Source organism: Melampsora larici-populina (genome assembly GCF_000204055.1).
Source record: "Melampsora larici-populina 98AG31 unplaced genomic scaffold MELLAscaffold_32, whole genome shotgun sequence".
Lineage (NCBI taxonomy): Eukaryota > Fungi > Basidiomycota > Pucciniomycetes > Pucciniales > Melampsoraceae > Melampsora > Melampsora laricis-populina.
Genome location: NW_006768796.1, coordinates 690,794 through 718,197, shown reverse-complemented (window position 1 = coordinate 718,197; position 27,404 = coordinate 690,794). Strand labels below are relative to the sequence as shown.

General features: G+C 42.7%; 6 protein-coding genes across 6 annotated transcripts; 3 read left to right on the top strand and 3 right to left on the bottom strand.

Moving 5' to 3' along the window:
• Positions 1 to 7,069: 7,069 nt before the first annotated feature.
• MELLADRAFT_89758 (uncharacterized protein) lies at positions 7,070 to 9,312 on the top strand (the record flags this gene model as incomplete). The annotated part of the gene is made up of 5 exons (XM_007412725.1): positions 7,070 to 7,734; positions 7,816 to 7,895; positions 7,965 to 8,296; positions 8,395 to 8,710; positions 8,774 to 9,312. 5 exons carry the CDS (start codon positions 7,070 to 7,072, stop codon positions 9,310 to 9,312), a joined length of 1,932 nt encoding a protein of 643 aa, XP_007412787.1.
• Positions 9,313 to 14,056: 4,744 nt separating this feature from the next.
• On the bottom strand, positions 14,057 to 15,451 carry MELLADRAFT_123954 (endoglucanase; the record flags this gene model as incomplete). The annotated part of the gene is made up of 7 exons (XM_007412672.1): positions 14,057 to 14,104; positions 14,176 to 14,249; positions 14,313 to 14,505; positions 14,566 to 14,640; positions 14,722 to 14,834; positions 14,899 to 15,033; positions 15,097 to 15,451. 7 exons carry the CDS (start codon positions 15,449 to 15,451, stop codon positions 14,057 to 14,059), a joined length of 993 nt encoding a protein of 330 aa, XP_007412734.1.
• Positions 15,452 to 16,553: 1,102 nt separating this feature from the next.
• On the bottom strand, positions 16,554 to 19,319 carry MELLADRAFT_44375 (uncharacterized protein; the record flags this gene model as incomplete). The annotated part of the gene is made up of 10 exons (XM_007412671.1): positions 16,554 to 16,839; positions 16,911 to 17,091; positions 17,200 to 17,337; positions 17,403 to 17,588; positions 17,696 to 18,158; positions 18,245 to 18,471; positions 18,539 to 18,621; positions 18,697 to 18,811; positions 18,910 to 18,981; positions 19,061 to 19,319. The coding sequence occupies 10 exons, from the start codon at positions 19,088 to 19,090 to the stop codon at positions 16,706 to 16,708; spliced, it is 1,629 nt and encodes a 542-aa protein (XP_007412733.1).
• Positions 19,320 to 20,178: 859 nt separating this feature from the next.
• MELLADRAFT_89755 (uncharacterized protein) lies at positions 20,179 to 21,692 on the bottom strand (the record flags this gene model as incomplete). The annotated part of the gene is made up of 4 exons (XM_007412670.1): positions 20,179 to 20,967; positions 21,051 to 21,250; positions 21,327 to 21,434; positions 21,575 to 21,692. 4 exons carry the CDS (start codon positions 21,690 to 21,692, stop codon positions 20,179 to 20,181), a joined length of 1,215 nt encoding a protein of 404 aa, XP_007412732.1.
• Positions 21,693 to 22,338: 646 nt separating this feature from the next.
• Positions 22,339 to 22,919, top strand: MELLADRAFT_29054 (uncharacterized protein; the record flags this gene model as incomplete). The annotated part of the gene is made up of 3 exons (XM_007412726.1): positions 22,339 to 22,488; positions 22,555 to 22,709; positions 22,796 to 22,919. Coding segments are annotated over 3 exons (429 nt in total), but the record flags the coding sequence as incomplete, so codon positions are not given.
• Positions 22,920 to 24,212: 1,293 nt separating this feature from the next.
• Positions 24,213 to 27,341, top strand: MELLADRAFT_108857 (uncharacterized protein; the record flags this gene model as incomplete). The annotated part of the gene is made up of 9 exons (XM_007412727.1): positions 24,213 to 24,323; positions 24,400 to 24,476; positions 24,597 to 25,509; positions 25,601 to 25,683; positions 25,822 to 26,161; positions 26,253 to 26,335; positions 26,466 to 26,847; positions 26,940 to 27,022; positions 27,152 to 27,341. 9 exons carry the CDS (start codon positions 24,213 to 24,215, stop codon positions 27,339 to 27,341), a joined length of 2,262 nt encoding a protein of 753 aa, XP_007412789.1.
• Positions 27,342 to 27,404: the final 63 nt, after the last annotated feature.

Below are 27,404 nucleotides of genomic sequence, written 5' to 3'. Positions count from 1 at the left end.
CTGGTCTGGATATTTAAAGCCAAGACATTCAGATCAATCTGACTTGTCCAGTTCTAAAACCTCCAGACGCTGAAGGATGCGCAGATGCATCTGGGTGTGAGCATCTGCTCCCAGATGTGCTGATTGTCCGGTCCCTTGGCTGGAGCTAGATCCCTGTGACATCCCAGACACATCTGGACTACTAGCTACCTAGACTGCTTCTCACATTACCCAGATGGCTCTGGGACGCTTAGTTGAACAGATGCATCTGTTGATACATTCCACTGATGAATACGTACAAGTCACAACTCTCCACCATCTAACTCTACATCATGGAGGAGCAAGCCTAGGTGGTTGTACATTTCATCTTCTTCGTTGCCAGGGATGTCTCCCACCATAACAGCTTCTGGCTCCATTGCTTCCTTTGCCTCTATTGCAGCCTTGAGCAGAGTACTCCATTTTTCGGACAGGTCTTCATAGATGGGGATGTTCACATCAGTATAGGCACATGTCCTTTCCAACAGGTGATTCAAGTCCGATCCCCAGTTCACCCAAAGATGGCAGTACTCATTTAAGAGGGAATGGTGTTGTGAGGACAAAACCTCAACACACTCTTCCCAGTTTTGCTTTGAAACTTGAGTATGTCCTAATACCCACTGAATAGGTTCTGAGAAATTAAAATCACTGTTCCACTCTATGATAGTGTATCAGAAAAACATAAAAGTCTTTGTGAGAAGAACAGGCCTTACCCGTATAACATACATCTGCTAAAGACTCGAGTTTGTTTGCCATCATTACCGCCCAATCGATAACATGCAAAACTTCACATCCAATGCGACGTAGCTCCTCATTGCAGCTTCGAACCTTCAGATACGACCGGATTCCCTCTTGAGTTGCCTTATTCACCGCCCAATCCTCATTTGGATGAGTAAGATTACCAAAATTCCAGAAATCATCTTCAATGTCCATCTTCTCTACACCTTCAAGACTGGGGCATTCAATCGGATCATCTGGGTCATATGTGTCGTTGTAATCAGAGACCTGAGTGTGATATGTCTTCCACTTGCTTTTTAACAGCTTAATTTTATTTTTCATCTGTTGCTTAAAGGAAGCTTGAACTTTTGTACCTGTCATGTCAGAATGTATCAAGTCAGTAAGTCCACTTCGAATTTGTTTGATGAATGTGAGAAACTACCTAAGCCTGGGCGATCCCAACGCCTCTGCAATTCGATAATTCCAACCCTGGCTTTGTAGAGGCGAGCTTTAGCAATGCGAACTCGAATGCGAGCTCTTCCCCTTGGGTCTAGCCAGATTTAAATTTCATTGGTACACTTATCATTGAATCAAATGATATAAATAGGACACAAGTTACCTTGTGCCCCAGGAATGTCTCTAAAGTCCTGACTTCCTAGATCGGCAACAACTTCATTGATCTCCACCTCCAAAAAGACCAAACTAGCTGGCAGACTAGCTAGCTCGGTGTTTTCTTCTTCTGTACGCGTTCGTCTGCGCTTCTCACGAAGCTCCTCAAGTCGCTGCCTGAGACATCGCATCAGCTTCATGAGTTGAGTCGATAAATGAAGAGAGAGACGTAACTCACTTTTGTATACGACACTGCTCTTCAAGCCCTATCAGACGTTCAAGCTGACCGGTCAAGTCCGACAAGACAGTATTTCCCAGCAGATCAAGCTGGGCCTTTCGTTGTTGATCCCATTGATCTGCATAGTACTCGGGCAGTCTACCCTCTTCCTCAAGTAGGTGATTCAGCACTGACATGTTTTCCTCAAGCTCTTTCTCGTATTCATTTAACTTCGACATAAACCATTTTACTGTTGGAAAAAATTGAGCATTGAGCATTTGTAGACGACGGATTATAAAATATAGCAAGATCACTCACCTGCGTTCTCCAGACAAATACGATTCATGTGATGTGTCTTGAGATCCAAAGAAACCTTTCGGTGTAAGCACTGCAGACATTATTCGGGTTCCCCAAGTGGGCAGGGAAAAATGATTGGGAGTATGATTTGTCATAAAATGGTCTATCACTCCACACCTGAGCCATAACACCCACACTACATATGTGTAGCAGGCTCAGTGAATATGTGGTTATCATGTACATACAGTTCTGCTCAGTTATCTGCTCATCAGGACAAGTTATTCATATGTAATACATGCTGTAACTTCTTTCAGATTGAAAAAAGCTTCCAACAGATTGACTACATACACTGACTCAATGTTTTGGTGTGATCTCATCAACTCAACTGCATGTAACACACTTTCTGTTACTAAGACATAGCTTCAACAATATTGCCTGAGCAGCTACAGAATTATATGTAGTGAATTTTTGGGAAAAAAAATTCAAAGTCGAAAAAGTTACATGTGGTATAACATGTGATTTATTTATTCTGATGGGCAAAAAACTGAGCAGACCTGTATGTACATGATAGACAACTATTGACTTAGCTTGCTGCACATATGTAGTGTGGGTGAAATGGCCCAGGTGTGCAGTATTAGATTCTTTTATGAAAAACTGTACTATTAATCATTTTCCTCTGCCAAATTGGGGAAGTTGAATGATGTTTACAGTGAAGCTGGTAACGTATCGATTGGCCGGAACCTCGGGGGCAAGCTTCCACCAGACACGTTCAGACCCTTCGCCGTCAGACTTGCCCCAACCTTTATTTTTTCAAGGGTCATAGGCCAGCTGACAACCATATGCGTGAGCATATGAATGGAAGGCACCCACAGCATACTTCATCCTACCAGCCTGCCTTTCATCTTCAAAGAGCTTGTGCTGTTTATAGTTTGTAAGGTATTATTAACTGCGTTGAACCCCTGTACAAAAAAACCAAAACTTACCCGGACAATACCTTTCTCAAGGTTGCAACCGACATCGTAAATGACACCGGTAGTTTTAGGTGGTCCTTCTGCACTGCGAAGTTGATCAAACAACCAGTCAATCAGAGCGTGAGCGAAGTAGGCTCTAAATACAAACAAATGATGGGAAACAAATTCAGTTCTGGTAGATACGATTGATGATCAAGTGGGCACGGACTTTTCACCACTCTGGACCACGTTCACATAGGCCAGGATGTTGTCGTGTCTACAGCACATGCCCGATAAACCTGTGTCATCGCAAGCTCTCCAAGATTTACCGTCGCGTTGATCGTTTGCTGCAGTGTGTGAAGCGGTACATTGGTCCTAGTTGCAAACCAATAGTTAGCTCACGTCCTACAGAAAGAACAGTAACAAATAAACTTACATTAGTTAACTTTACATTAGGCTCTGGTTGTTGAGACCATTTATTGAGTCGATCGTCCGATAAGAAGAGTGCTGGAGTATGCTTTTCAATTAAGTCCAATTCAACACTGGCAGACTTATGACGTCGTTGTTGAAAGTTACAATCAAGGCATACAAGTACGTCAGGTTCGCCTTGGTGAAGGGTTCCTGAAAATCTGCCGAAACATCTTGAGCAATTCGATTGAAGCTTCTCAAAAGGAGTTAGTCGAAGGCTTTGTTCCTTCAGTTCTTTGTCCAATCGTAGCATCTCACAATAGATATCCACAGCAGCTGTGAGATTGAATCTCCAAGCTCTGGCCTGGAAAAAGGTGTCGCAAATCACATCAAAATCAATAATACAAAGATGAATTGAAAAGGTACCAGGAATACTCACATATTTCCCGTTCCTTGACCAAAGGATTGGATTACTTGGGTCAAGGAACTCATTGATGGCCTGAGCAAAAGGTTGCATTCGGACATTACAATACTTCCAAAGACAGTCATGGAGGCGAAGTAAGCAAATCGAAAAGGCTGTTTGGGGATGGACGGGTGATCCGCCAATGTAACCCATTTTAATCAGTCGGATCTGATCAGGTTGGCATGAGCAAAAGGTAACTTGAACTCTCGATCGACCTGCGTAGAAAGAGTTTAGTTTATATACAATCAATAATACCAGAAGGCATATGATCTCACTAAATATGTCAATTAAATCTATGTATCGAGTGGTTTTTCTTCTACTGTTACAATAGCAGGCCTCTTTGAAGTCTTGATTCCACAGGTCAGGGCGGCCCCAATATAAGGTCTTATATCGACATTTCATGAACGTCACAAACATACGCTTCGTGATATCCTTCCACAATGCCGCTTCCCGGATACGCCGTTGTTGATATGATTCACTTGAGATAAGTTGTACATAAGCAGGACCTGGCGCGTTCTCCGGTTCTGAATCAACGTCCGAATCCGAAGAACCAGAGGATTTGACTGAGTCTTTGTTGTAGTCGTGATTTAGATCATAGTAACCATTGGGCATTTGATCGTCATCATGAAAGGGAGAGTCGAGGTCGTCTGGTTGAGTGATGGCTTGAGATAGCAGATCAATCAAAGGCTCTACATAATCAAGCTCCATGGCCTCGAATTCTGCCAGCCGTTGAGCAGATGCACTTTGGTTCCTGGTGTTACGATTCTGAACTCGTCCGCCCAGTGGGCAAGGCACCCGAGAATCAGCCATAGATAGATAGTAGCAAAATAATTTTAAAAGAATTTAACACGTCAGGCTATTTGGAATGAAATCCTGACGATATCAGGCTCTTTTCCTTTTTGGGGATGATTTGTCCCCAAAACATTCCGTCAATCAATATCGATTGACGGTGGATTGACAGCCCCTTCCACAATTCAATCGTAGATTAGTGTGTTATTCCTGGAGGTTTGGCACTAGACCAATGTGGCAGCCTGGCAAATCGCACGACAAGGTGTACTCAAGCCACTTCCACAGAGTAAGTTCCCGCACTGATCCTCCCCACGGCAGTTGTGAAGAGGTACCAGATGGAATTTCGTCACTGTGGTTGAGGTTCTTGAAAGTTTTCATTGATTGACATATTCCATCAAATCTATCAGTTTTGATTTCTGTGTGTACTGGTAAGATCAGCAACAAAATTCTTGATCTTTGAATTTATCTCTTGGAAATTGTTTTGTACATATCACTTTTTATTACCACTGCTATTTCGAGGTCAAACATGGTTGATATCAAATAGTTAACTATGTTTGACATCTAAATAGGATATTGAAGAAGATGATCTTTATGATTGACACCATGTTTGTGTTTCTGACCTGCCCACGTCTGCAATCAAGTAAAGGCAGGGCTTGCTCACCTTTAGTGAGCAACACAACACAGTGTTCTTGAACCTCGCCAAAATGTTTTTGAAACTCACATGTTTGGTGTAGTACATTCATCATTGTACTCTGACAGTGAAATTTGCCCTACAACTAATTCCAGGGGGGTATTCAGAGGGGTATTCAGAACAACATCTTTTCAAAGTGGGCAGGCATGTGGTTCATTTGTGGCATTTTGGGGCCTTGCAAGATGTTGCAACAACCACAAGACTTAGTTAACTATATGATCCATTGAGGAAAGAGGTTCACAACATTAATGTGGGTCAATAATGCAACTTGGGACAACAGCTGCATCATGGTGGTGTTATGTTTGGTAGCTCTAATGAGAACCTGCCCCTGACCTCAGTTAAACAATCAAAGAACCTCATGATTCCGTGGCCGTGGTTTCAGGTGAGCTATGTATTTTTGGGAAGTGTGTGGAAAGTACTAAAATATTTATGATGAGAATTCAACTCCTCCACTCAAAACCCCATTTGGCTGGAGTACTTTTGGTTGGTATAGTCAGTCATAAAACATCCATTTTGCTCCTGTTTGAGCGTAAATTTTGGAAGATTTTAAAAGTCACTTTGAGATAAAAAGTCATTAATAAACCCCCCCTAAAAAACCTTCATAATCACGTAGGAACAAACACAGAAGTCTGAAAGTTCAAACTGGCTGAGATATACCCATGGCCAAAAAAGGTCAAAACACCATTTTGAACATAAAGTGCATTCAGATGTCAAACATTTTCAAATGTGTTATATAAAACTGTGATTTAATTTGATTGATGAAAATCTTTGATTTTTGCATCATCATGTTTGGATTAATATTGAACAAGATATGAAGTGTTTCTGGCCTTTGTACCACCCCGCAACATCACTAAAACTTGTGTGTGACGCTGCATACATAGAGATATGGGATTTGTGCCAAAGCAAACTCTATAAGAAATAACTTTTACCTCAACTTTCATTTTTGTAACATCATTTTTGGATAACTTTTGGCAGAGATATGCTTATGCTGAAAAACAAAAAAACACTGATTGTTCTCGAGTCAAGGCTTACCAATGGGGCCAAATTGGACCATTTTCTCGTCCTGAACTCCAATTCAACTACTTTGTGAACACTTGATTATTTTAGCTGAGGAGTCTTTAGACTTGGTGATATAATTCAATATGGTTTTTGTTCCGGCTGGATTGTACAATTGGAAGAATTTGTATTGGATCAATTCATCCCCCTTCTACATCATGTATTGAAGTCATTGCTAATTCGGGGTTGTTACTTAATAAGCTCAGGGCTTATGTCCAGATGAATCCTTGCTGTATTCATGGGAATACAGCAAATGAATCCTCTTTTCATACACGATTTAACCTGGGTGGGGTGGAGAAGGGCAAACGCCTCCACCCAGATTCATCTGCAATCAGTGACACAATCTAGACCTAGTATGATGATAACACGTGCATCAAATAATAGGTCTAGGTCTGGCTGGCAAAATCTGTCAGATTTTGCATGTATCGGTGGTATCGTTAGGTCTCTGACAATTCCAGATGTATCTGGAATGAATTATATCCCAATATTTGCCCTACATATGTAGATCAGATGGATCTGATACATCCATTCAGACCTAGTGTGATGCACGTGTTATCATCACACTAGGTCTGGCTACCCAGTTAAGTCAGATGTGTCTGGCCGCCCAGATGTATCTGGAATTGATATTAGTCAACTGGTGCCAGACCTATCCAACGGTACACTTTGCCCTGCGCAGTCAGATACATCTGATGGATGACGTAAGCCACATGTACATACATAGCGTACGTGTATATATAGCCAGATGCATCCGGGCCATTGCCCAATCGGAGATAACATTTCGCATCGCTTCATAATCCATTCCATCTTCCCCCTCCCAAATCATACTGCTCATAGTTTCTATCAAAATACCCTTCATCATGAGGTCTACACGTTCCAAGGGTTCAGTTTCAACTGCGCAGCAAGCCATCGCGGGAACAAACTCGAAATCACAACCGGCGCCAAAACGTCCGAACGAATCAAAGGGAAACTCTCGAAACCATAAGAAACGCAAAACGGCTCCAGCTCCAGCCTCAACGCAAACCAATCAACGTGAAACTCAGCCAGCTCAGTCACCCCAGTCAACTCCTCCTGCAGCACCTGGACTCAACTCCCCAGTTGATGGCACTGTCTCAAATCGCGCTCCACCTACGAAACGCAAAACGGGTCCAGCTCCAGCCTCAACGCAAACCAATCAACGTGAAACTCAGCCAGCTCAGTCACCCCAGTCCACTCCTCCTGCAGCACCTGGACTCAACTCACCAGTTGGTGGGACTGTCTCAAATCGCGCTCCACCCACCACAACAGCTGCCGAAGATGTCGAGATCTTTGACTCGACCATCACTCTGGAGAATCATCGCCAACATGGAAAAGCGTGGCCCATGACACGCCTTCAAGGAGTCGTTGATGCCCGATCCAAGACTGTATCTCGTATTCCAGTCAACATCCTTGCCGAGGCCAGACTTGCAAAGCTCCAATATCAGAAGACCAAGTTGTTCCTGGCTGCAATTGGGAAAATCAAACATAGTACACTTGAGGAAGAACTGTAAGTAAGATCTTTGTCTCTTCTTTTCAAACTTGACTTGTGTAGATGTGGATACTTATACAATCTTCATTTGATCATCAGTGGCGAAGGCAGTCCCACCCGCCCTCGTGATATATACCGCAGGTTTTTGGCTTATTCTAAGGCGGTGATCGCACTCAAAAGTACGTAAATTTCGAGTTATTGTGCAATACATTACTTGATGAACCTTCCTGATTTGTTCATATTAATAGTGCCTAAGAAAGGAGGAGGTGGTGAGACAATGAAGTTTAGGAACAAGGAAGCTGGTAGGATCTGGCGAACTTACGGTCCCGAAAAGCGTCGTGTTTTCAATCGTACCCACTTCTTTGCATTAGCTGGTATTCCCGATCTTGACAACCCGGCCAATGATGATTCAACCACACCTACTGTTCCTTTACTTAGCCCAGAGGACGAGGAAAAGTATCGGCCTATTTACGAAGAGCTTGTTGCACACGAGAAAGTCTTGAGAAAGGAAGGAAGACTACCGGCGGACAAGGATCTCAATGGGCGGTCTTTGCAGCGTGTTCGTCATCTCGCAAAAATTGTAAGTTCTATGTCGAGTTCTATCTATCTGTTATTTTACACCTTGCATCATCCTTCTCATCATTGCCATCCTATTTTAATGGATTTGACTCTGTCTAGATTGCCCGTGATGGCGAGCGGTTGAAGTTCAAATACATTTTCCTGGCTTCGAGCGCTCACACGCCAAGAAAAAACTCCGGTCCTGGATGGTCCAGAAAATACTCGGCAATACCTGCTGTCACCAATTGGGCTGATCGCGAAATTGGCCTGACTCCTGTCTTTGCAACAGTGGCTCAGGGCGAGTCAATGATCAACGCGATTTCCAAGGCTAGCCAATCGAAAAAAAGGAAGATACCTACTGGTACAATTTCCAGTAAGCTGCAACCGAGTGATCTTCTGAAGACTCGACTGGCAAACCTTGTGAATGAAAGACTTGGTATGTCCGACTTTGACCTGAATATTTGCCTTTTGCTGATATGCAATGTTTCTTTATGTGTAGTTGACGTACTGGGATACCGCCCAACTAGAGGTAAACAATTTCCTCTCACCGGTGATCCAATCGAAGGTCTTATCAAGCGCAACATTCCAGTTCGGATTGTACAACTGCCCGGATCAAAACTCAGTGAGGATGACTTGAGAGTTGGTCACAAGGCAATGACCAAGGTACATCAACAGGAATGGCTGGATGACCTGAATAGTGAGCATTTTAGGTTAGAACCGTTGGCAGCATCCGAGAAATCGAAATCTATTCAATCAAAAATTATCAAAACAAAGGATGGAAAGCGTACAAAGCGTACGAAGAAAATAAAGTCGACTGAATTCATTGACAAAGATGAGGAGGAAGACACAGAATATAGCGAAGATGAAGATGAAGAAATTGATTTGGATGAGGATGATGATGATTTAGATGATGATTTAGATGATGATCTAGATGATGATTTAGATGATGATCTAGATGATGATTTAGATGATGATGGTCCAATGGAGGAGGATGATATTGAGATCGAAGATGAGGACGACGACGGAGACAAAGAATAGTTCATCAAGATTTGTTTTCTTTTGTACTAGTTATTTTCCTAACTCCTATCTTTCAAGTTTATCTGCCAGCCCTCTATTTCTTTTTCTGCTTTTGGTTTTAACTTCTCTTGTAGCTACAGTGCTTGGCCTACCCGTTTTCAATCAAAATTGACTTCCAGCCCTCTATTTCTATTTCTGGTTTTTGTTTCTAATTTCTCTTGTAGCCGCAGTGCTTGGCGTTTTCAATTGAAATTGACTTTTGTTCAAAAAAATTTGTGCGCCACCTTTGGGAGTTAGAAAGTAAGATGGTGATGTACATGGTATTTTAACGTGAGTAGCAATGTGGATGACATTTGGATGCCTATGTATGGGTGTTCAACTAGGGCATGAGCGGCTGAGTTTCCAGATGCATCTGGGCCCAGCAGGGCGGGACAAGTGCGTCAGGGCAATCAGCTCAGCGACATCTGAGGGCAGATGCTGGCACCCAGAGGCATGCATAGACTGTTAGGCTATAGAGCTGGACAAGTCAGATTCTGATTCTTTGCGTCTTAACCAGATGCATCTGGTTATGTCAAGCACACAGGGCGGCTATCTTTATTCAGAGCATGTGCTGTGAAAATTCAGAGTGATCTGCATTTGGAAGTGAGTGAATCTCGCTGTTCAGGGGTCAGATCCATCTGAGCCAGATGCATCTGGGTATGTTACTCAGAAGACCTGGCCATCATGATTCAGAGCGTGTACTCTGAAAATTCAGAGTGATCTGCATCTGGAAGTGAGTCAATCTTGCGGTGCAAGTGTCAGATGCATCTGGCACGGATGCATCTGGGTACGTCAATCAGAAAAATGATTGAGAGCATCATGTACTCTTGAGAGTCAGATTGATCTGAATGTGCACACGGGGAGAGTCTGAATCACAATGTGTAGACATGTCAGATTCATCTGGACGCCTATAAATCCCTCTGAGTATGTGAAAAGGACAAACCTCTGGAATTGTAGTAAAAAAGTCCATATGTACTCTAGAGTGCTCCTGAGACTGTCTGAGCAATGTTTACATACTTGTTTGGTGTGGTAGAGGACTTTGACTTGGTGTTTATAAAGGTTAAGCAGATGTCTCTGTGCATCTGGGATGAATCTGTATGCAGATTTTCGGATACAAGCCAAAATGATTACTCTTTTTTTCTTTGGGTTGAGTCCGTGCATTTATTGTGACACAGGTGACGCATTGCATGATCTGCTTCAACCACTGTGGCAAGGTCACGCAACCTCAAGCGCAGATTGTATAAAGCTCCATCTTCTGCTGTGGAAGCTTCTCTAACTGATTCACCCAAGCAGTACTTGTCATAACATTCATCTACCAAGGCTTGTGCAACTCCTGGCACAGTAAAATCAAGCTTAGAATCTTTTGAAGATATGATTTGTCTGAAATAAAGGTGCAGTCAAATACTGTGAATAAAAAAAACTCTATCACCAAGTGGGAAACCACTTACTTGAGCAGGAAGACATATGTCGCCGTTTGTACTTTGTGAACAGTTTGCATCAACAGGCCAAAATCTGATTTATCAACTAGATGTTCCGGCTTTATACTCAAAGAAGCAGCACATCGAAATATACCTGGATCTGCTGAGTCTTCAATATCACCAAAGTAAGTATTGACAATGGCACTAGCAATGTTCCACATTGTGTGAGCACCAGCAAGTCCAAACGAGAGATTCTGAAGTCCTTCTTCAGCGTGTCCTGAAGGGTACCGCTTTCTAACTGCTCCTTCAAAGTTTAAGTTTGTCCCCATGTCACCTTCAACAACTTGAAACCATTTGCCAAATTGAAAGCTTTCAACACCAAGCTGCTCCAGGATTTGTTCCATCAATTGGCCAATTCCAGTTGCTGAATTGTCTGAGGCACTCATCATCTTCAACATCGTGATATTTGGAGTGTACATCTTGATTGGATCAACCACAGGTGGAGCCATCTCTAAATTAACTTTACAATAAGAATGTTCAGCACTACCCTTTTCAACACAGTGATCCAGAAAAGCCGTCGAAATCTGTGCCTTCCTCACCAGCTCGAAATGAATTTCTTCTTGTTTTGTAGGTATCATAGAATCAACTTCAACAACTTCCTTCTTACTACGCTCCATTGCATCCACAAATATGTTGAGATCAAGTTCTTCCGCTGATAAATCCTCTGTTAAATGTTCAGGTATCTCATGTAAATACCCCCAAGTTCCATGAAACATTCTGGTTTGAGCATCTACCCTTTTTTCGTGTACTCTTGCTTCAATATCAATGTTGTCAACACACCAAAAAGGTCAAATCTTGTAAGACTTTGAACCTATTTCCCTAATTTTTTTCTCAGTGGCCTTCTTCAGAGTATCCATAGCTGCTAAAGCTGTCTTTCTTGATGAAGTTAAGCCAAGCAAATGAAGGTAATCATTGACCTTTTGTGTTACCCCACACGCCAGAAACGTTATCGAATTTTGGAGCTGTAACCCGCAGTGTCGGCGATTGCAGGCAAAAGCAAGCATAGAACATAGAATTACAGGAAGCTAGAAGGTTTAAAAGGACCAGGAAATCAAATAAGTAGTATATAGGTACATTGAGAGTATTCAGTTGGTACGTACTTTCTTCATGCAATGCTCTTCCAATTGCTGATTTGTTTTTCCCATGGTTGTTGTAGACTCAAACAACTTAACACCCTTGGTATCGTCCACTGGGTTCACGGTGTTTTCTTCAGTTTCTTTGAGGCAGATCCCTTCTTCATCTAAATCCTGCTTTGTTTCTTTTCTCTTTGCCCTTTCCTTCTGTCGCATCTCTCGAGCATGCACAAGTTTGGCTGATACGAGTGAGTGTAAAAAAGGCATATGAATCTCAACTGAGCTATCTCGTCGTTTCTCTTCTTCTGGTGAAAAGAATTCATGTGTAACGTTCTTTGAGGTATGAAACATTCCATTCGGTGGGTCTCCACTGGGTAAGTTTTCTCTGATCACGATCTCCTTTGCCTAAATTTTCCAAAAAGAAAAGGTCAGTATGCATATGCTTCAAAACCCAATTAATGGACTTACCGCTTCTAAGATAAATGCAGACCATCTTTCATTTCCACTAACTCGATCTTTACAGATTAACGCCTTGAACCCGTACAAAAGTTCCCTCGTGGAAACCCAGCCCTTTTCTGTTCCCCAAGATCCACGTCTTGTCGCTATGTTTGAGTCGGTGCATGTTAACATCCCTTGAACAAACTTCTTAGAATCCAGTCCAAGCGAATTGAGGAGCTGGCAAGTGTCTTCGAGCCTCTGTGGTAATGGTGGATAGACTTTTGCGATTTTTCTTTTTGAAACGGACATTTTCAAGGTCGCTTTTGGCAAGGTCGCTCGGAGGCCCAACGGACTATGCTCTACAAACGCTGGCTTTTTGGTGTGTTTCAAGTCCCCCTTACTCTCTCTTGGTTTCTATTCATTTGTGTCCGTCTCAAACCTCAATCTCTCCACTGCCCTCGCTCTCTACACTTCCATAACTTGGCGAATTTGAAATTTCATTTCTGTATGTCTTGTGTAACAATCTCGCAGCAGAAGCATTTCGGTGAATATCTGGATGACCTTGTTTGCAGTGTTGAGAAAAAAAAAGAACAAATAAAGAAAGCGAGAAAGTTGATAGACAGAAAGATAGAGAAGAAGCAGGCGCTTCAGGCTCCCTGTTTTTTTCCAAACAGTCAATACTGGGAAGTTTGGGATAAAGGAGATCCCAGATTTCCCCTACTAAATTGCTCAACGAACCACGCCAAATGACCGGGGTAAGGAGTAAGTCCCTCGTGCCTCGGTCATCGCTTGCTATGTATAAACCCCGGCACGTGGGACTTAGTTAAGTTTGTACAAGTGTAGCCCAACGGGCCCTTAGTCTTTTTGGAAAATAATCAAAAAGAAAATCAATGAAATTGGAAAATATTTTCCTCAAACTAGAATTGTAGTTTGAATGACAACTATGTCAAACATTGCAAGAAAAAAATAGGGAGACAATGACATATAACATTGAAAATAGAAACCACACAATGAGATGTGACATACTAACTTGACACAACTTTTTTCTATTTCTACAATGGTCAATAGCACGTCTTAGCATGATTACTTACTACAACAGGCACACCCCATTACTGGTATATTGAGCTCTGGAGCTATACATTGACTGCAAAATATGCCTCAATATTTTTATGTTCCATAGAAATGTGACCTCACTGTCCAGTATCAGACACACTTTTAGAACACAGTCGGGAGACAGGAGAGCTTTGCTGCAAGGAGAATGTGCAACTTCACCTTGGCTGCTTGTTGCACACATCCAGACGAGTTTGTCACAAGTTTCTTCTTCTATTGAGCTTGAAGACGCCTTTCTGGTTACTTCCTCGGTTCGGCTGCGATGTATATTCAACTTAGAGTGTATGTTCTTTCCTGGAACGCGGGACATGTTCCAACTTGGTATGTATGAGATTGATGGGAAAAATCATCGGATACGACGCACAAGCCGCACTTGAAGCTGGGATACGATTTTTGCCTCTCTTTCAGCCAAACCGGTGCAGAAGTGCTTGAGAAAGTGGCGCACACCACATGAATTCAGACCACAATTAAATAGATATCAAAAAGTAACACCTGAAAGGAAGTGAATCAAAATTATAATGGTATAGGAATGCCTATGGCATCAACAAAAGATGATTGAGTTCAGCTCCAGTCAAACCCTTGGCGGTCTTATGAGTGTCTCAAAGTCCATCGAAGTGTGAAGACAGCTCAATTTATCAGCAGGCTGTATTGCTCCGTCACAAGCTTTGCTTTTCCCTATGGGCACAAGCAATGTATGTGTCAGTTCATAGGTCGTAGTCTGGAATCGCGGTCTCAGAATCACTGACCATGAAAGGTTCTGTACCAGCGCCAATTGTCGATATATACTCATCTGCCTCGAGTCCATATGCAGCAAGGTCACCTGTGAGGAGGCAAAGAAATGTCTCAGAAACTAAGACATGGGCTATAATCTTGTTCGACTAACCCATCAAGGGAATTAAATTCGCCGAAAAATTTGTGTATTCCTTGTCGGCAGGTGAAGGTACGAGGGAGATCACCGGTATTCCACCGACCTCACCCTTATAGACGCTAAAGGTATAACCGCCCTCTACTGTGATAGTTTTGTCATCAACCTTCGAACCCGCGGGCAAAGCACCACCGCGAGCTGAGAGCCAGATCTGTACAAGATGTCTGTAAGGTATTGAGCGATTTGAAAATCATAAGTGAAATTTACTGACCATCACTTCATGAGTTGCACAACCTCCAGCTTGACCCGAGCAGTCTTTGCTTTTAGATGTGAAGATATCATATGACTGAATATGTGGAGTGAAGAGTGGTAGAGACGATGAGCTTCTCATTTGACTCAAGCCTTGATTATCAAAAGAGTGACATACCACATCGGAGACTAGATCCTGACTGGCATCTTCGTACGACCATTTCCATGTGGTCTCAAACTTTTTTAACGCACTAATCTGCACGGGAGTACCTGCCCACCCAGCATTGCAATCTGATTGTGTCGAGCAGGTCAGTACTTTTGTTGATAACGTTTAAACTACCAAGCGGGAACACACAAGACTTTACTTGATTTTTCTTGGAATCATCCACAGGTTTCCAATCGTAGGCTGTGCTCCAGACGGTAATTCCCAAGATGTGATCATATCGATGACATTTGGTGGTTTGAAAACTATCAGGGGTCGCGGCCTGGGCTGAAAACCAGTTGCATGTCAGTAGGGAGGCCTTGTGTATTGCACCGAATTTGAACCACTCACAGCCCCAAGCATTATGGTATATGTCGAAGCGTTGAGCAATTGAATCTTTATCGAATGAGCCTTGACCTTCGGTATATTTCATTTCTTTCCCACTGCAGCCGTTAGGCACGCCTTGCCCAAAGGTGTTGAGAATATCATTGAGGAGGTTTCCGAGAGCGCCATTCAAGAGTGGGGTCCTTCGGGAAATCCGATGACTCGCATCTACACTACGACGATGTCTCCTAGTGGGGGTAAGGGCGTTTCCTTCTTCGAGCTCTGTCAGTGCTCGTCTAGAGAGACTTGGGATAGATTGAGCTAGGAGGGGCCGAAACAGAGCCAAGGAGATAGCAATTCTGAGAAATGTAGGAATTAACATCGTGGTTATGATAATATATGAGATATCTTCGAGATATGCTCCCTTGTCGCCGGGAGTGGGGATGAGAGAGAGAGAGAGAGTAGAGTGAAAGAATTGCAGACAAAGAATTCGCGCGGCGGATTCTGATAACTCTTGTGAGGCAGATTATGAAAGATGTGGGGTTTTTGAACTTCGAAAGCAATTATATTTGTGGACTCAACCAATATGCACATAGAAATACTTCGTCGCCATGCCCCACACATACACAAGGGCGCAATAGAGCTAAGCAGATGAGGCTGAAATTAAAGAGCCTTCAGTCGACAGGTATCCGTGAGATTTGTCAGGTTGTTTAGGTGGTTGTGTACTTCCTACTCTTCCATTGAGCGCCCCCCGGACGCATCTCAATTGTGGCTGTATTGAGGATTTTCTTTTCGGCTTGTAAGCCGCCGTTCAGCCAAAAGGCCTCCCTTGAGTCTTGATGAGACGCCTTTTCCCATTTCCTGCATATTCTCACCAGCGCCGATAACTCTTACAGTTCAAACTCAGACTGTCCTTGATGAATTTATGGCACATAAACTTGGCATGGGGTGAAAAATCCTATGTGACAAGGTAGTGCAACTATTCACCAATTTTTGATCCATCTGGGCAGACAAACAATTCACAAAAATCTAATGAAGCACACTTCATCAAAGATCCTAAACCTCCAAAAATCCTTTCGCGAGATAGAGCCCTTATAAAATTGTTTCCAAAGCACCAGTACCTTGAAAGCATGTGAAACCCTCAACAACTCAATGGTGTACAATTAGATATCTATTGCAGAGAGACTACATCAGAATTGTAGTTTGAAATTGAAATTGAGAAGAGCTTGTGTACCAGCTGCACCCAAGACTGCTACTTTGGTAAGACTTCAAGATGAAGATGGCCACAACCTAAAGCCCTCCTTGTGTACAACTTTGACGTCTAAATCCTTTTCTATCTCACTACAACTTCACGCAAGATGAAGTTTTTCTCGAACTCTTTGATAACTAGAAGCACGCAATATGTAATCATTGGAGTCTTTGCACTCACAGCAAACCTCTTTGTTCCATCTGATACCCTTATTTAACATCAGTTCAGAGTAAGACGAAGAAGAAATCAAAGTCCAATTATGGTAAGATATATTGTTGTAGTTCAAGATTACGTCAGATCTCCAAACCAACATCCCTCAGAGAAAGAAAGACCCATCCGACAATGATGATAATGATGATTTTTTGTAACTTATTATAAACATTTCTTTTAATAATCCGCACCAACATCATGACTATGAATCACATCATCAATCCTTAAAACAGCTCTGACAAGTTGAGTGGCCAACAAATATTGTTGTCGTTTTGAAATCAATGGATCAATCACAAATTGTTCTTTCATATCTGCATCATCAAGTTACATAAAACGAGTTAGCTTAATCTCTTGGATTGTATAAAATCATAACTCGACTTACCATTAGTTCCTTGACCAACACAATCAATACCCAAACGTGGATTCTTTTCGGAAATTTGTCGACTTTTTACATCGGCTAATGTTTCAATGGGCGACAATCCTGAGTTCTCGGCAAGAGCTAAAGGAACAGCATCTAATGCTGAGCAAAAGGCCCTCATAGCATATTGCTCAATAGTTGGGATCTGAGGAGACACGTGTGGGTCGTGACACAAAGCGAACAATGGAATACACGGATCAGTACTGGATGGTATTCACAAGTATATCACATATGAAAATAGGAATCTACCAACCTCATCAGCTGCTTTAGCAACAGCTATTGAGCAAGCAATTTCTGCAGATCCACCACCGTATACAACTCGAGAGTCAGTCACCAAGTTTCGAACTACGCAAAGTGCATCATGCAAAGCTCGTTTGGCTTCTTCTACAATCTATGATACACCTCCTCGGTCTCAGTTTATCAAGCCAACAAAAACAGTCTACCAAAAAGACGTACCATTTTGTTACTACCTCGGATGAAAACGGTCACTGCTCTTGAGTTTGCACATTCTTCGATCACCAACATCTTTTCCCTTGTTGTACCAAAGTCGATCTCTCGAACAATACCAGCTTTGCCCAACTTGGCTTCAGTCAAGTCTTCAAAACGGGGTACAATACGACCATTAGTGGCTATTGCTATCAGCTACGAAATTAAGATAGCCCATAGTCCATATGAGAGAAGCAGTTTCAGGTAAGACAACAGCAGCAGTACTAGACGTGGTTCAAATATTTAGAATGAATTGAACCGACCTCAATGTCAGGCCCACCAACCCACCTTACCGCCGGTAACTCATTCTGCAAAAGTAAATGGTTTGCCTCGTCATCGAATCCCCACTGGCAAATCACCAAATTAGCACCAACATCCTTAATCTGCTTAATCATCTGCAAAAATTTCTCTTGCTCGTAACCCATCAGTTTCTTGTATTCTTCTACATTGGTGATATCTAATTTGTGCTTGGTTTTCGGTCGAGGTGGCTCAAAAGGACATGTTAGGATAGCTAATTTACAGTCGGTCAAAGATCTTGGCATTTGAGGATGTGACATATCCTTATCGATGATAACACCTTTGATAAGTTTGGTATCTTCGAGTGAGCCTCCGACCTTTCCATCTACCTTGATGAGCTCAAAATCGACATCTTTTCGAGCAAAGTCTGCAACTGAAAGAACAGCTTCCACAGCAATCTTCGGAAACAGATCGCCAGACTTTGATACACTAGAAGATCGGTAAATAGGTTGTCAGTCCGGGTGGTAAAAAGCATTCATAGAAGAGATAATTGTAAAAGGTAATCAGGTACTAACATTTTACTACCTAGACTGGTGGCTGCAACTTTCTCAAGTTGACTCTTGTCAGATTCGCTAAACTCTAGCTGATCACTAATCTGATCGAGTTCCTGTACCGCGATAGCACAAGCCTTTTCAAACCCATCAGCAATTCGAATGGGGTGGATTCCACGATCGAGCAGAGCTTCCGATTCTTCTAGTAGAGCACCTGCGAGCACCACTACACCGGTTGTTCCATCACCGATCTGAACTCAGACAATGAAACTATTATCAGCTCAGACCCGTCAAGTATCATGCAGCACCAGTGCTCACTTCACTATCTTGTGATTGTGATAGTTGCACCATCAGTTTGGCAATCTGGTGCTCTACCTCCATCTGACTCAAGATCGTAGCACCTGACAAAGTCGATCAAGACGTTCCATACATCAGAAATTAGTATTGCCAATAAATTGGAGGATAAAAACCCTTACCGTCATTTGTCACTGTGATATCTCCATCGGGTGAGACTAGAATTTTATCAAGACCTCGAGGTCCTAAGGATGTCTTGACAATATTGGCAACTGTACGTGCGGCTAGGATATGAGACTAAGCAAATAAGCAAAAGATGACAATTGCAAATCAGTGCGTCATTTCAAGAAGTCTAGTATGTTCATGAAGCCAAAGAGCATAAAGAATTGACTAACCTTGATGGCTTCTACACCATGACTACGTGTTTTGGTCGCCTGATCTTTGATAATAATGAATGGACGTCCATACTAATTTTACACCACATGTTTCAAACATCATCTGTGAGATTCTCAGAGTAAACATCAAAGGTTTTGAAAAATTACAGACCTCGTCCGTGGCATACATTGCTTCTGCCATTTTTAAAAAACTCGATCGAAAACTTTTATCAACAGATGATCGCCTTTTCCCGTACCAAAAACAATCAAGAGGTCAATTGAAGACTTGAAGGCTTTGAAATGAATTTTTCTTCAGTCGGTTTGGTCGTACAGATTTTTCTGAGCTAAGTCAAGGGGAGTCGACTGCGTTCAGGTTGGGGTAAATAGACAGAAATGAAGTTTTCAAAAATGAAGGAGTCGAATAAGTCTTCAAGGTAATCAAACGAGATCGAAGGTTTTCAAGATCACACCCAGTCTGAGTCAGTCAATTGTCAAAAATTTAATAATGTCACGAGTAGAGATCAGTGATCTGTAACATGTCACTCAGAGTAACACTCCGGGGACTATTTGAGTTCTACATATCCTATCCTTGACATCTCATCGTCAGCTCAAGAGAACATCATCATCATCAGCCTATAGCTTTATCTTGATTGATACTAAGCCCAGCGGAAATCAAGGGGCACTCAATTTCAAAGTATTTTTTAAAAAATGCATCAGCATGCCTTCTTGAATAACATGCTAACGGTATTCATGTAGTGTGATACATATCATTACATCAAAAGAAGTGTTTTACTTCCCAGCACCGACATCATAGCGGGACTTTGAATGATTTGATCACAACACGCAGATCAATCTGAATGTCGTATAGTTGTCAAAGATCAATTGGGTAAAGAAGCCCTCCCTGGTCTAAAAGTCCCAAGACCACAAACTATGAGTGGGGCCATTGTTTCTATGATTAAACTTCTTGCATGTCATTCTTGAATCAAAGCGTATGTTACATGCGAAGAAATGAAGTTAGTTGCCTTATACTACGGCCATATTAAAAAAAACAAGAGGGTAGGTGACCATAGGTCTCCCTTTGTACACAATGGATATATTTCTTATATTTCACCCAGTGTATAGTATTTTGTTGTTGTTGAGAAGCTGCTGATTTGAAAGCATGAGTATCTTGCTCAAAGATTCGACGTAAGAAAAAAGTAAATTGTAAAACTTAGTACACATGTCTACAAATTGATTATAAAACTTGAGTCAAATGACTATTTCATATGTATCGAAAGACATCCTCTTACCTTAGCCAAGCAATGCCAGTTTATCAAGTGCGAGTAGCAGTTCTGATCGAGCTGTAACTACATCTTCATAATTCAGGGCCGATATTGCATACTTGGCGTGTTTCTGAATCACTCCAATCAAAGTTGGGTCCATCATCTGCCCTGATTGGCTGGAAGAAACTGCCCCCATGGAAGCTCTTGAGAGAACGGTTCCGGCAGATTGTTGTGGCGGTGGTAAAGGTGGGGGGAGATTATGAGTTGTTGAAGACAGACCTGTACCGGGGGGGTTGGGAGGCGATGAGATTGGATGCTGGGGTGTGATGTGTGATTGTGGGGGTTGACTGGGGAAGTGTCTCGGTGCGACCCCGATGACTGGCTCGATGGCCATCCTGCTAGGGTCGAGGTCGGGCGCCGATGGGATTGGATCTCCAGCTGTTGGTACTGATGGGAGATTATGACGAGAGTCATAGACGGGAGGGAAGACGGTGGAGGGAAAAGCAGTTTGACTTGAATTAAGGGCAATATTTGGATCCTGAAATGGGATCGGCGAGGGAAGGTGAGAGGCCGAATTCGGAGAGAGTTCGGTTGTAGGCCAAACATCAGATGTTTGTATATGCGGAGGCAGTGGAGAACTGGATGAGGAACCGGTGACAGGTGGACCTTGACTCGCATCATCCGTAGGAGCCCAATCGGTGGACTTGGCCGCCAAACTTGAGGACCCGGTGAGGGTTTGAGACTGCGAAGTACCTTCACGGATTGCCTTCACAATTGATGCAGCTTTCCATTTAGCGTATTTGATCTTCTCAAGGATCTACAGCAAACCGATAGCGGAAATCAAACCAATCTTAGTTTTTAGGATGTTTCAGTTTGCATGAAGATTGAGGGCTCACTGACATCTGCTTCGGGTTGATTGGTCAAAGAGGTAAGGACTTCCAAAAAACAAGCAGCTGCGAGGAATCTTGAAGCCGTGCTTTTGGTTGAATTGCCTTTGAGATCCTCTTGGTCAGCACCATCAAAGATCTTGAGTGCAAAATTCTCCACATAAGCCGTTGCAGCCATGTTATTGGTAATTGCATCGTGATCTGACAGGCTAGCTTTTTTCTTTCAAAGAAAACAAATTATCATTACTCAATCATCACAAAGGAAAAACTTAGAGTAGTTTGATATCACCAGTGGAACCGACCTGTTCTAGGTAATCCAATAGTTTCATCAAGAACGTCCTACTTTCTGGTTCGACAGGTTGGACAGACATACAGGTCTGAGCAGCATGGAATGAGCCTATTCATCCATCAAGATCCAGATAACCGTAGGCGAATCAAATCCAAAAGGAACCAAAACCAAGTCAATATTCCAATAGATCATCAAGTTGATCAATCTAGTTCCAAAGAGTGTTTAAGGATTTGAATGTGAAGATTTACACCAATAAGTGATCACTGGATCAACCTTTTCCATTTCCCTAGCCCGCTGAAGATAAGGCATGATGGACTTCAGTTCCAAAGGCGAAGCAGGTAAATCGGAAAGCGATATGGCGGCCATTTGTAAGGTTGATTGGTTGTCATTAATCAAAGACTGGGATTGCATGCGTGATAGGAAGAAGGGCTCAAGATAAAACTAACCAAATATTAGGTCGTTTAATCCTCTTTAAGTACAACGCCTTAACGTTTCATCCTTCTGTCCGCTGTCGTTGCTGAAAAGTGTAAAGGCTGACTTGAAAAGTTTTACGATACTTTGCCAAATTTCTTCATCTCCCTTATTATATCACATCAAACGACAAATCAGGAAATCAAGAGTCTAATTGATTATGAGTCAAACAAGAGTGGTCCTACCCGGTGATCAAATCATTCATCCGAAAACCAACTCTGGCTCTAGCTCTACCCTCAGCCTTGGACCAGGTCTTCGTCCACTCTTCACCAATTTTTCAAGTGAAAACAAACCTTCAAACGAACTTCCACCATCAATCGTCACCCGACCAGGTCTTCTTGGATCTCAAACCGTTCAGAAAAACTCTCTTCAAAGACAATGGGTAGAAGGAAATGGCAAACGTGTTCGTCAATGTCTTATTTTCAATCAATCCTTTCATCCTTTTTTCTACAGTAGATGAAGTTATCAAATCTTCTCTATATCGACTTCTTTCATTCTTCTTTTTGAAACAGAGACCAACACGTGTTTATGTCTATCGTAGTATGTTCCAGCTCTTGGTGAACCTGTGATTGGGATCATTGTCTCTCGACAGGCTGATGGGTATAAAGTGGACATTGGGTCGTCTCTTACCGCTCGATTAGACGCCCTCGCATTTGAATCAGCAACCAAAAGATCGAAACCGAATCTTAAAGTGAGGTTTTTTGCATGACTGATCTTGTCAGGATGATTACTAATGTGCGTATGGAATTCAAAAAAGATCGGAACTGTGGTCTATGCAAGGGTTTCATTAGCACTACCTTTCATCGAACCTGAACTTGAATGCATGGATCCCACAACAATGAAAGCAAATGGATTCGGTGAAATGACAGGAGGATATCTAATGCGCGATCTTGACTTGCGAAATTCCAGATTGTACGACTTTTCTTCTCTTACCCATACAACCTCAATGTGACAAAGTATAAATTAACCACTCTTTTATGGTGGTTTGACCTTATTAGGCTTCTCTCACCTCCTCAAACCCTTTTGGCAAAACTTGGACAGCAAGTCCCTTACGAGATCTCCATTGGGCTCAACGGCAGAATTTGGTTAAAAGCAAAAACTGTTTCTCAAACTATTTATTTAGTTGATCAGATCAATAGGTCATTTTCCAACTCTTCTTGATCACTCTCTTGCCAAGCACTCCTGTCGCTGTTTTCAAAGAACGTAATGTAGGATTTGTGAGCTGGATCACTTTGAAACACGTGTCTGGATGTTTCATGAATATGTTTTGTGGACATGAACATCGCAAGAGTTCATTCTGTCGTAGGACCCACTGAAGCATTGAAAAAAGAACCAACATCGTTTTCATTGTTCATTTGAGCTCCCTGCAAGGCTTTGCCCACCTGGCCTACTGGAAGCCCGATTTTTCAAAAGGGTTGATATCAAGGTTAAGCTACAAAACAAAGATACGTCTGATCTGTCGTGATCACTCAGTCTCGTAATAAGTCTGGCTACAAATGCGTCTCTGAATGATTAACATATGGCGCATTTACCACGGTGAACAGACCCGTGGTGGGTTTTACATACGAAGGCTAACAAAATGGATTCAGGTGACTGAAGCTGATGCATTTCACCTCATCATGATTTTAAGCTCGAACACCTTCGCAATTACCAATTTACCATCGAATGATGATTGAGCTCATTATCCTCTTCGTGTCATTTTTCAAAACGTTCATACTTGGTCGGTACTATTACTCGATTGCAGCGAGTAGAAATGGCTATGAGAAAGAAGCACATTGGGGATGATTTTTCCCCCCGCTGCTGTTGGCCTGCTTGTATGTGAGGATTGTGACTCAGTCTCGAGAGATCCCAAGAAGCAATCCCAATTGGTGGAGGTGAATTCATCGTTTCTGATGAATACCCTTGAAACGACACCTTTCTCGATGGTATGCGAATCTAACTTACTGAAATGTAGTCCGGCATCTGGGTTCATGAAGCGATCAGTCAGGTCGGATAAACTTGAATCCATAAACCAAGATATATACCAACTACATATCGTCACAAAGCAATCGACACCCAGTCGACTGCAAGTGAGTGCACACTACAAAGGACTCTGACGCCGGCAACGTAGAATTCGGTAACTCCCTATGGAAGCCAAAATGACCTTGTCGATAGATTCTGCAACGGATAGCATCGTAATCCGAGTGCATATAAGTTGGAGTTTTTCTTTGTTCCGCATCCGAGCCTTAATTCAAACTGGCGATTTTTTGATCCCCAGATACTCAATGATTGCTCACCTCTTTTAATTGGACTCATATTTCATATATAGAGGGAAATCGAATATTCCTCGGCCGTTCATTCTAATTTCTAACCCAATTTTCCTGTAGATCGGTTCTTTACATCACAGCATCAAATCCTCTTCTTGGAAAGCTAACAATGCAATTTGACTTAATTAGAGCTGGACTCATTTTGGTTGGGGTACAATTGCTGAGTAACGTTTCGGGTGTGCCAGTTGATGGTCCAAGTCAGGATGGAAATCTGCAAAAGGTTTATCTCCTCTTCCTGAATAAGATTGGCCAAAATGGATCTGAAATATACTGAAACGTATTTGATCACTTTGTAGTTTAAGGGTCAAATTGGGGCTCCAGCCCCCGCGGTAACCATCGGTGGGCGTGGATTTCTGGTCGCGCTCCCTAAAGGGTAAGTGGTATCTTGAACGATTTTTGAATCATGAGTGAAGGCTAATAAATGATTTAACTTCTTTATATAAACGTCTCGTCCTTGGCATCCCACCATTTTGTTAAACTTGATAAATACCAGTCCACCTGCCGAGTATACCGACGTAGCGGGAGCTCTTTCTAGATCTTGTGACGTGCAGAAAAATCTTTGCGCAAATTTTGTTAATGGTGGTAAGGGTGGTAAGGGTGATAAAAAACTAAGCGTTTCAGATTGTGAAGCTCAGTACTCCGATTGCATGAAATCTCCTACAAACCCATCAAAAAGCAATACCGACCAGGCGGCCCAAGTTCCGGTTACCTCCAACAAGTTGATTGCCAACGAAACCAAACTGGTAGAGGCAGTGAATACAGAACCACCGAGCACAGCTTCCACGAACACAACTTCCACAACCTCAGACACAACTGCGGTATCCACAAACACCACTTCAGCAGTGACGGCAGGCACAAGTGTGGCAGCCACAGATACAACTACCTCTCCCGCAAATATCACCACTTCTCCCGCAGACACAGCTACCCCTCCCACAAACATTACCACGACTCCCACAGATACTACTACACCTCCTGCAGACACAGCTACACCCCCTGCAGACACAGCTACACCTCCTGCAGAAATCACTGCTCAACCCACCAACACAACCACTCTTCCCAAGGACACAAACACTCCATCTGCCGACACAAACACTCCTCTTAAGGACACCACCACACCTCCCAAAGAGACAACTGACCCTCCAGCAAACGCTACCACTCCATCCACAGACAAATCCACACCGCCGGCAAATGCTACCACTCCTCCCACAGAGACAAATAACCCTCCTGCAAATGCTACCATTCCATCCACGGAAAAATCCACCCCGCCGGTAAATGCCACTACTCCACCTGCAGACACATCCACCCCTCCTAAAGACACAGTCACTCCATCTAAAGACAACACTCCTCCTGCAAACACAACTAACACTACCCCAGGAAGTCAGACTAGTGAAGGAAATTTCCAAACAGTGTGTTTTATCTTCTTGTCTTTCTAAATGCAGTTAACCTGCTATAGCACTAAACTGACAGTAGTGGTGGAACTATAACTGAAAAATTTAGTTTACTGGTGCACTTGGAAACATTCCAGCACCAAAGGTAGTAAAGAATGGCAACAAATTTGATGTCCTTAAGGCAAAGGGGGGGTAAGTCATGTTAATATATCCCGCATGAAATCTCACCCAAAGTCTCTGAGGTCAAGAAAGATACTGATTGAAACCCCTTACCTGATTTATAATATTTGAAACCCTTGATGAATGTGGTATCATTGCGCAAATCAATAGCAAGGCAACATTGAATGCCTTGAAGAACGCGATCGTGCGTTCTTGTGATGTACAATTCAATGCTTGTGCAGACGCATTCAACCTTAACAAAACGCCTGGGACAAGCTTGGACGCTTGCGGAAAGCAAAAGACTGACTGCCTTGCAACTGTTGATGAGTCTGTGAAGAAAGCGGGAGATACAACCGCATCACCAAGTGGCAATCCAAGTACTCCAAACACTACTCCAAGTACTCCAGATACTACACCACCTACTACATCCACCCCGCCCACAAACACAACTACCCCATCCCCAAACACAAATCCTCCTCCAACACAGTCTACTGAAGGAAATCTTCAAACAGTACGCATAACCACTATGATATTATAGATGTGAGCAAACTGTTGGAGCTTGAAACTTACAGTGGGTCTCGAAATTTCTTTTTAAAATATAGTTTACTGGGGCCCTTGGAGGTATTCCACCGCCAAAGGTTGTAAAGGGCGAAAAGAAATTTGATGTAATCAAAGCAGATGGAAGGTAAGAAACAGACACGGGAATATACAAACAGAATTATTACAAAAGGTATTTGAGTATGATTAGGAGACTGATCAGATCATCTTATATTACTTTTGATATCTTGAAATCCTCTATGAACAAAAAATATTAGTAAGGCGACTCTTGGTAGCTTGAAGAACGCACTTGTACGTTCTTGTGATGTGCAGTTCAACAAGTGTGCAGACGCCTTCAACCTCAAGAAAACTCCTGGAACAAGCCTAGACGCCTGTGGAAAGCAAAAATCTGATTGCATAGCCTCGACCGATGAGTCTGTCAAGAAAGCGGGAGATACGACTTCGTCATCGACTAGCACTTCAAGTACTACTCCCACCAATCCTCCATCTAATGCTACTACTACCCCAATCAACGCAAGTAACCCTCCCACCAACACGGCGACTCCACCCACCAACACGGCGACTCCACCCACCAACACGACCTCACCTACAGACAAAAATCCTGCGCCAAATGCCTCTACTGAAGGAAACCTTCAAACAGTATGTACAACTTCCCTCTCATCACGTATCAGAGCAACCTGGTGAATTTTTAGACTCATAGTCATCTTTGGAATTCCCTTCTTACAATACAGTTTACTGGTGCGCTTGGAGGCATCTCACCGCCAAAGGTAGTAAAGGGCGACAAGACATTTGATGTCATCAAAAAAGCTGGAGGGTAAGACGCGAGACTATATAAAAACCAAATCTGAGATTTTACACTGACTGAACTATTTTATGCGACGTCTGATGTTTTCAAAACCTCCTGAACTTTCCCCATCGTGTCGCAATTCATGAAAAATAATAGTAAGGCAACTTTGAATACTTTGAGGGACGCGCTTGTACGCTCTTGTGATGCCCAATTCAATGCCTGTGCGGACGCCTTCAACCTTAAGAAAACTCCCGGCACAAGCTTAGAGACATGTGGAAAACAAAAAACTGATTGCACAGCAACAGTTGATGAGTCTGTTAAGAAAGCGGGAGATGCGAAAGCCTGATCAAACTGTGATCGGATTTCTCCTTCCTGCGTCTGGTTTTTCCGCTTTGAACTTGACCACCCT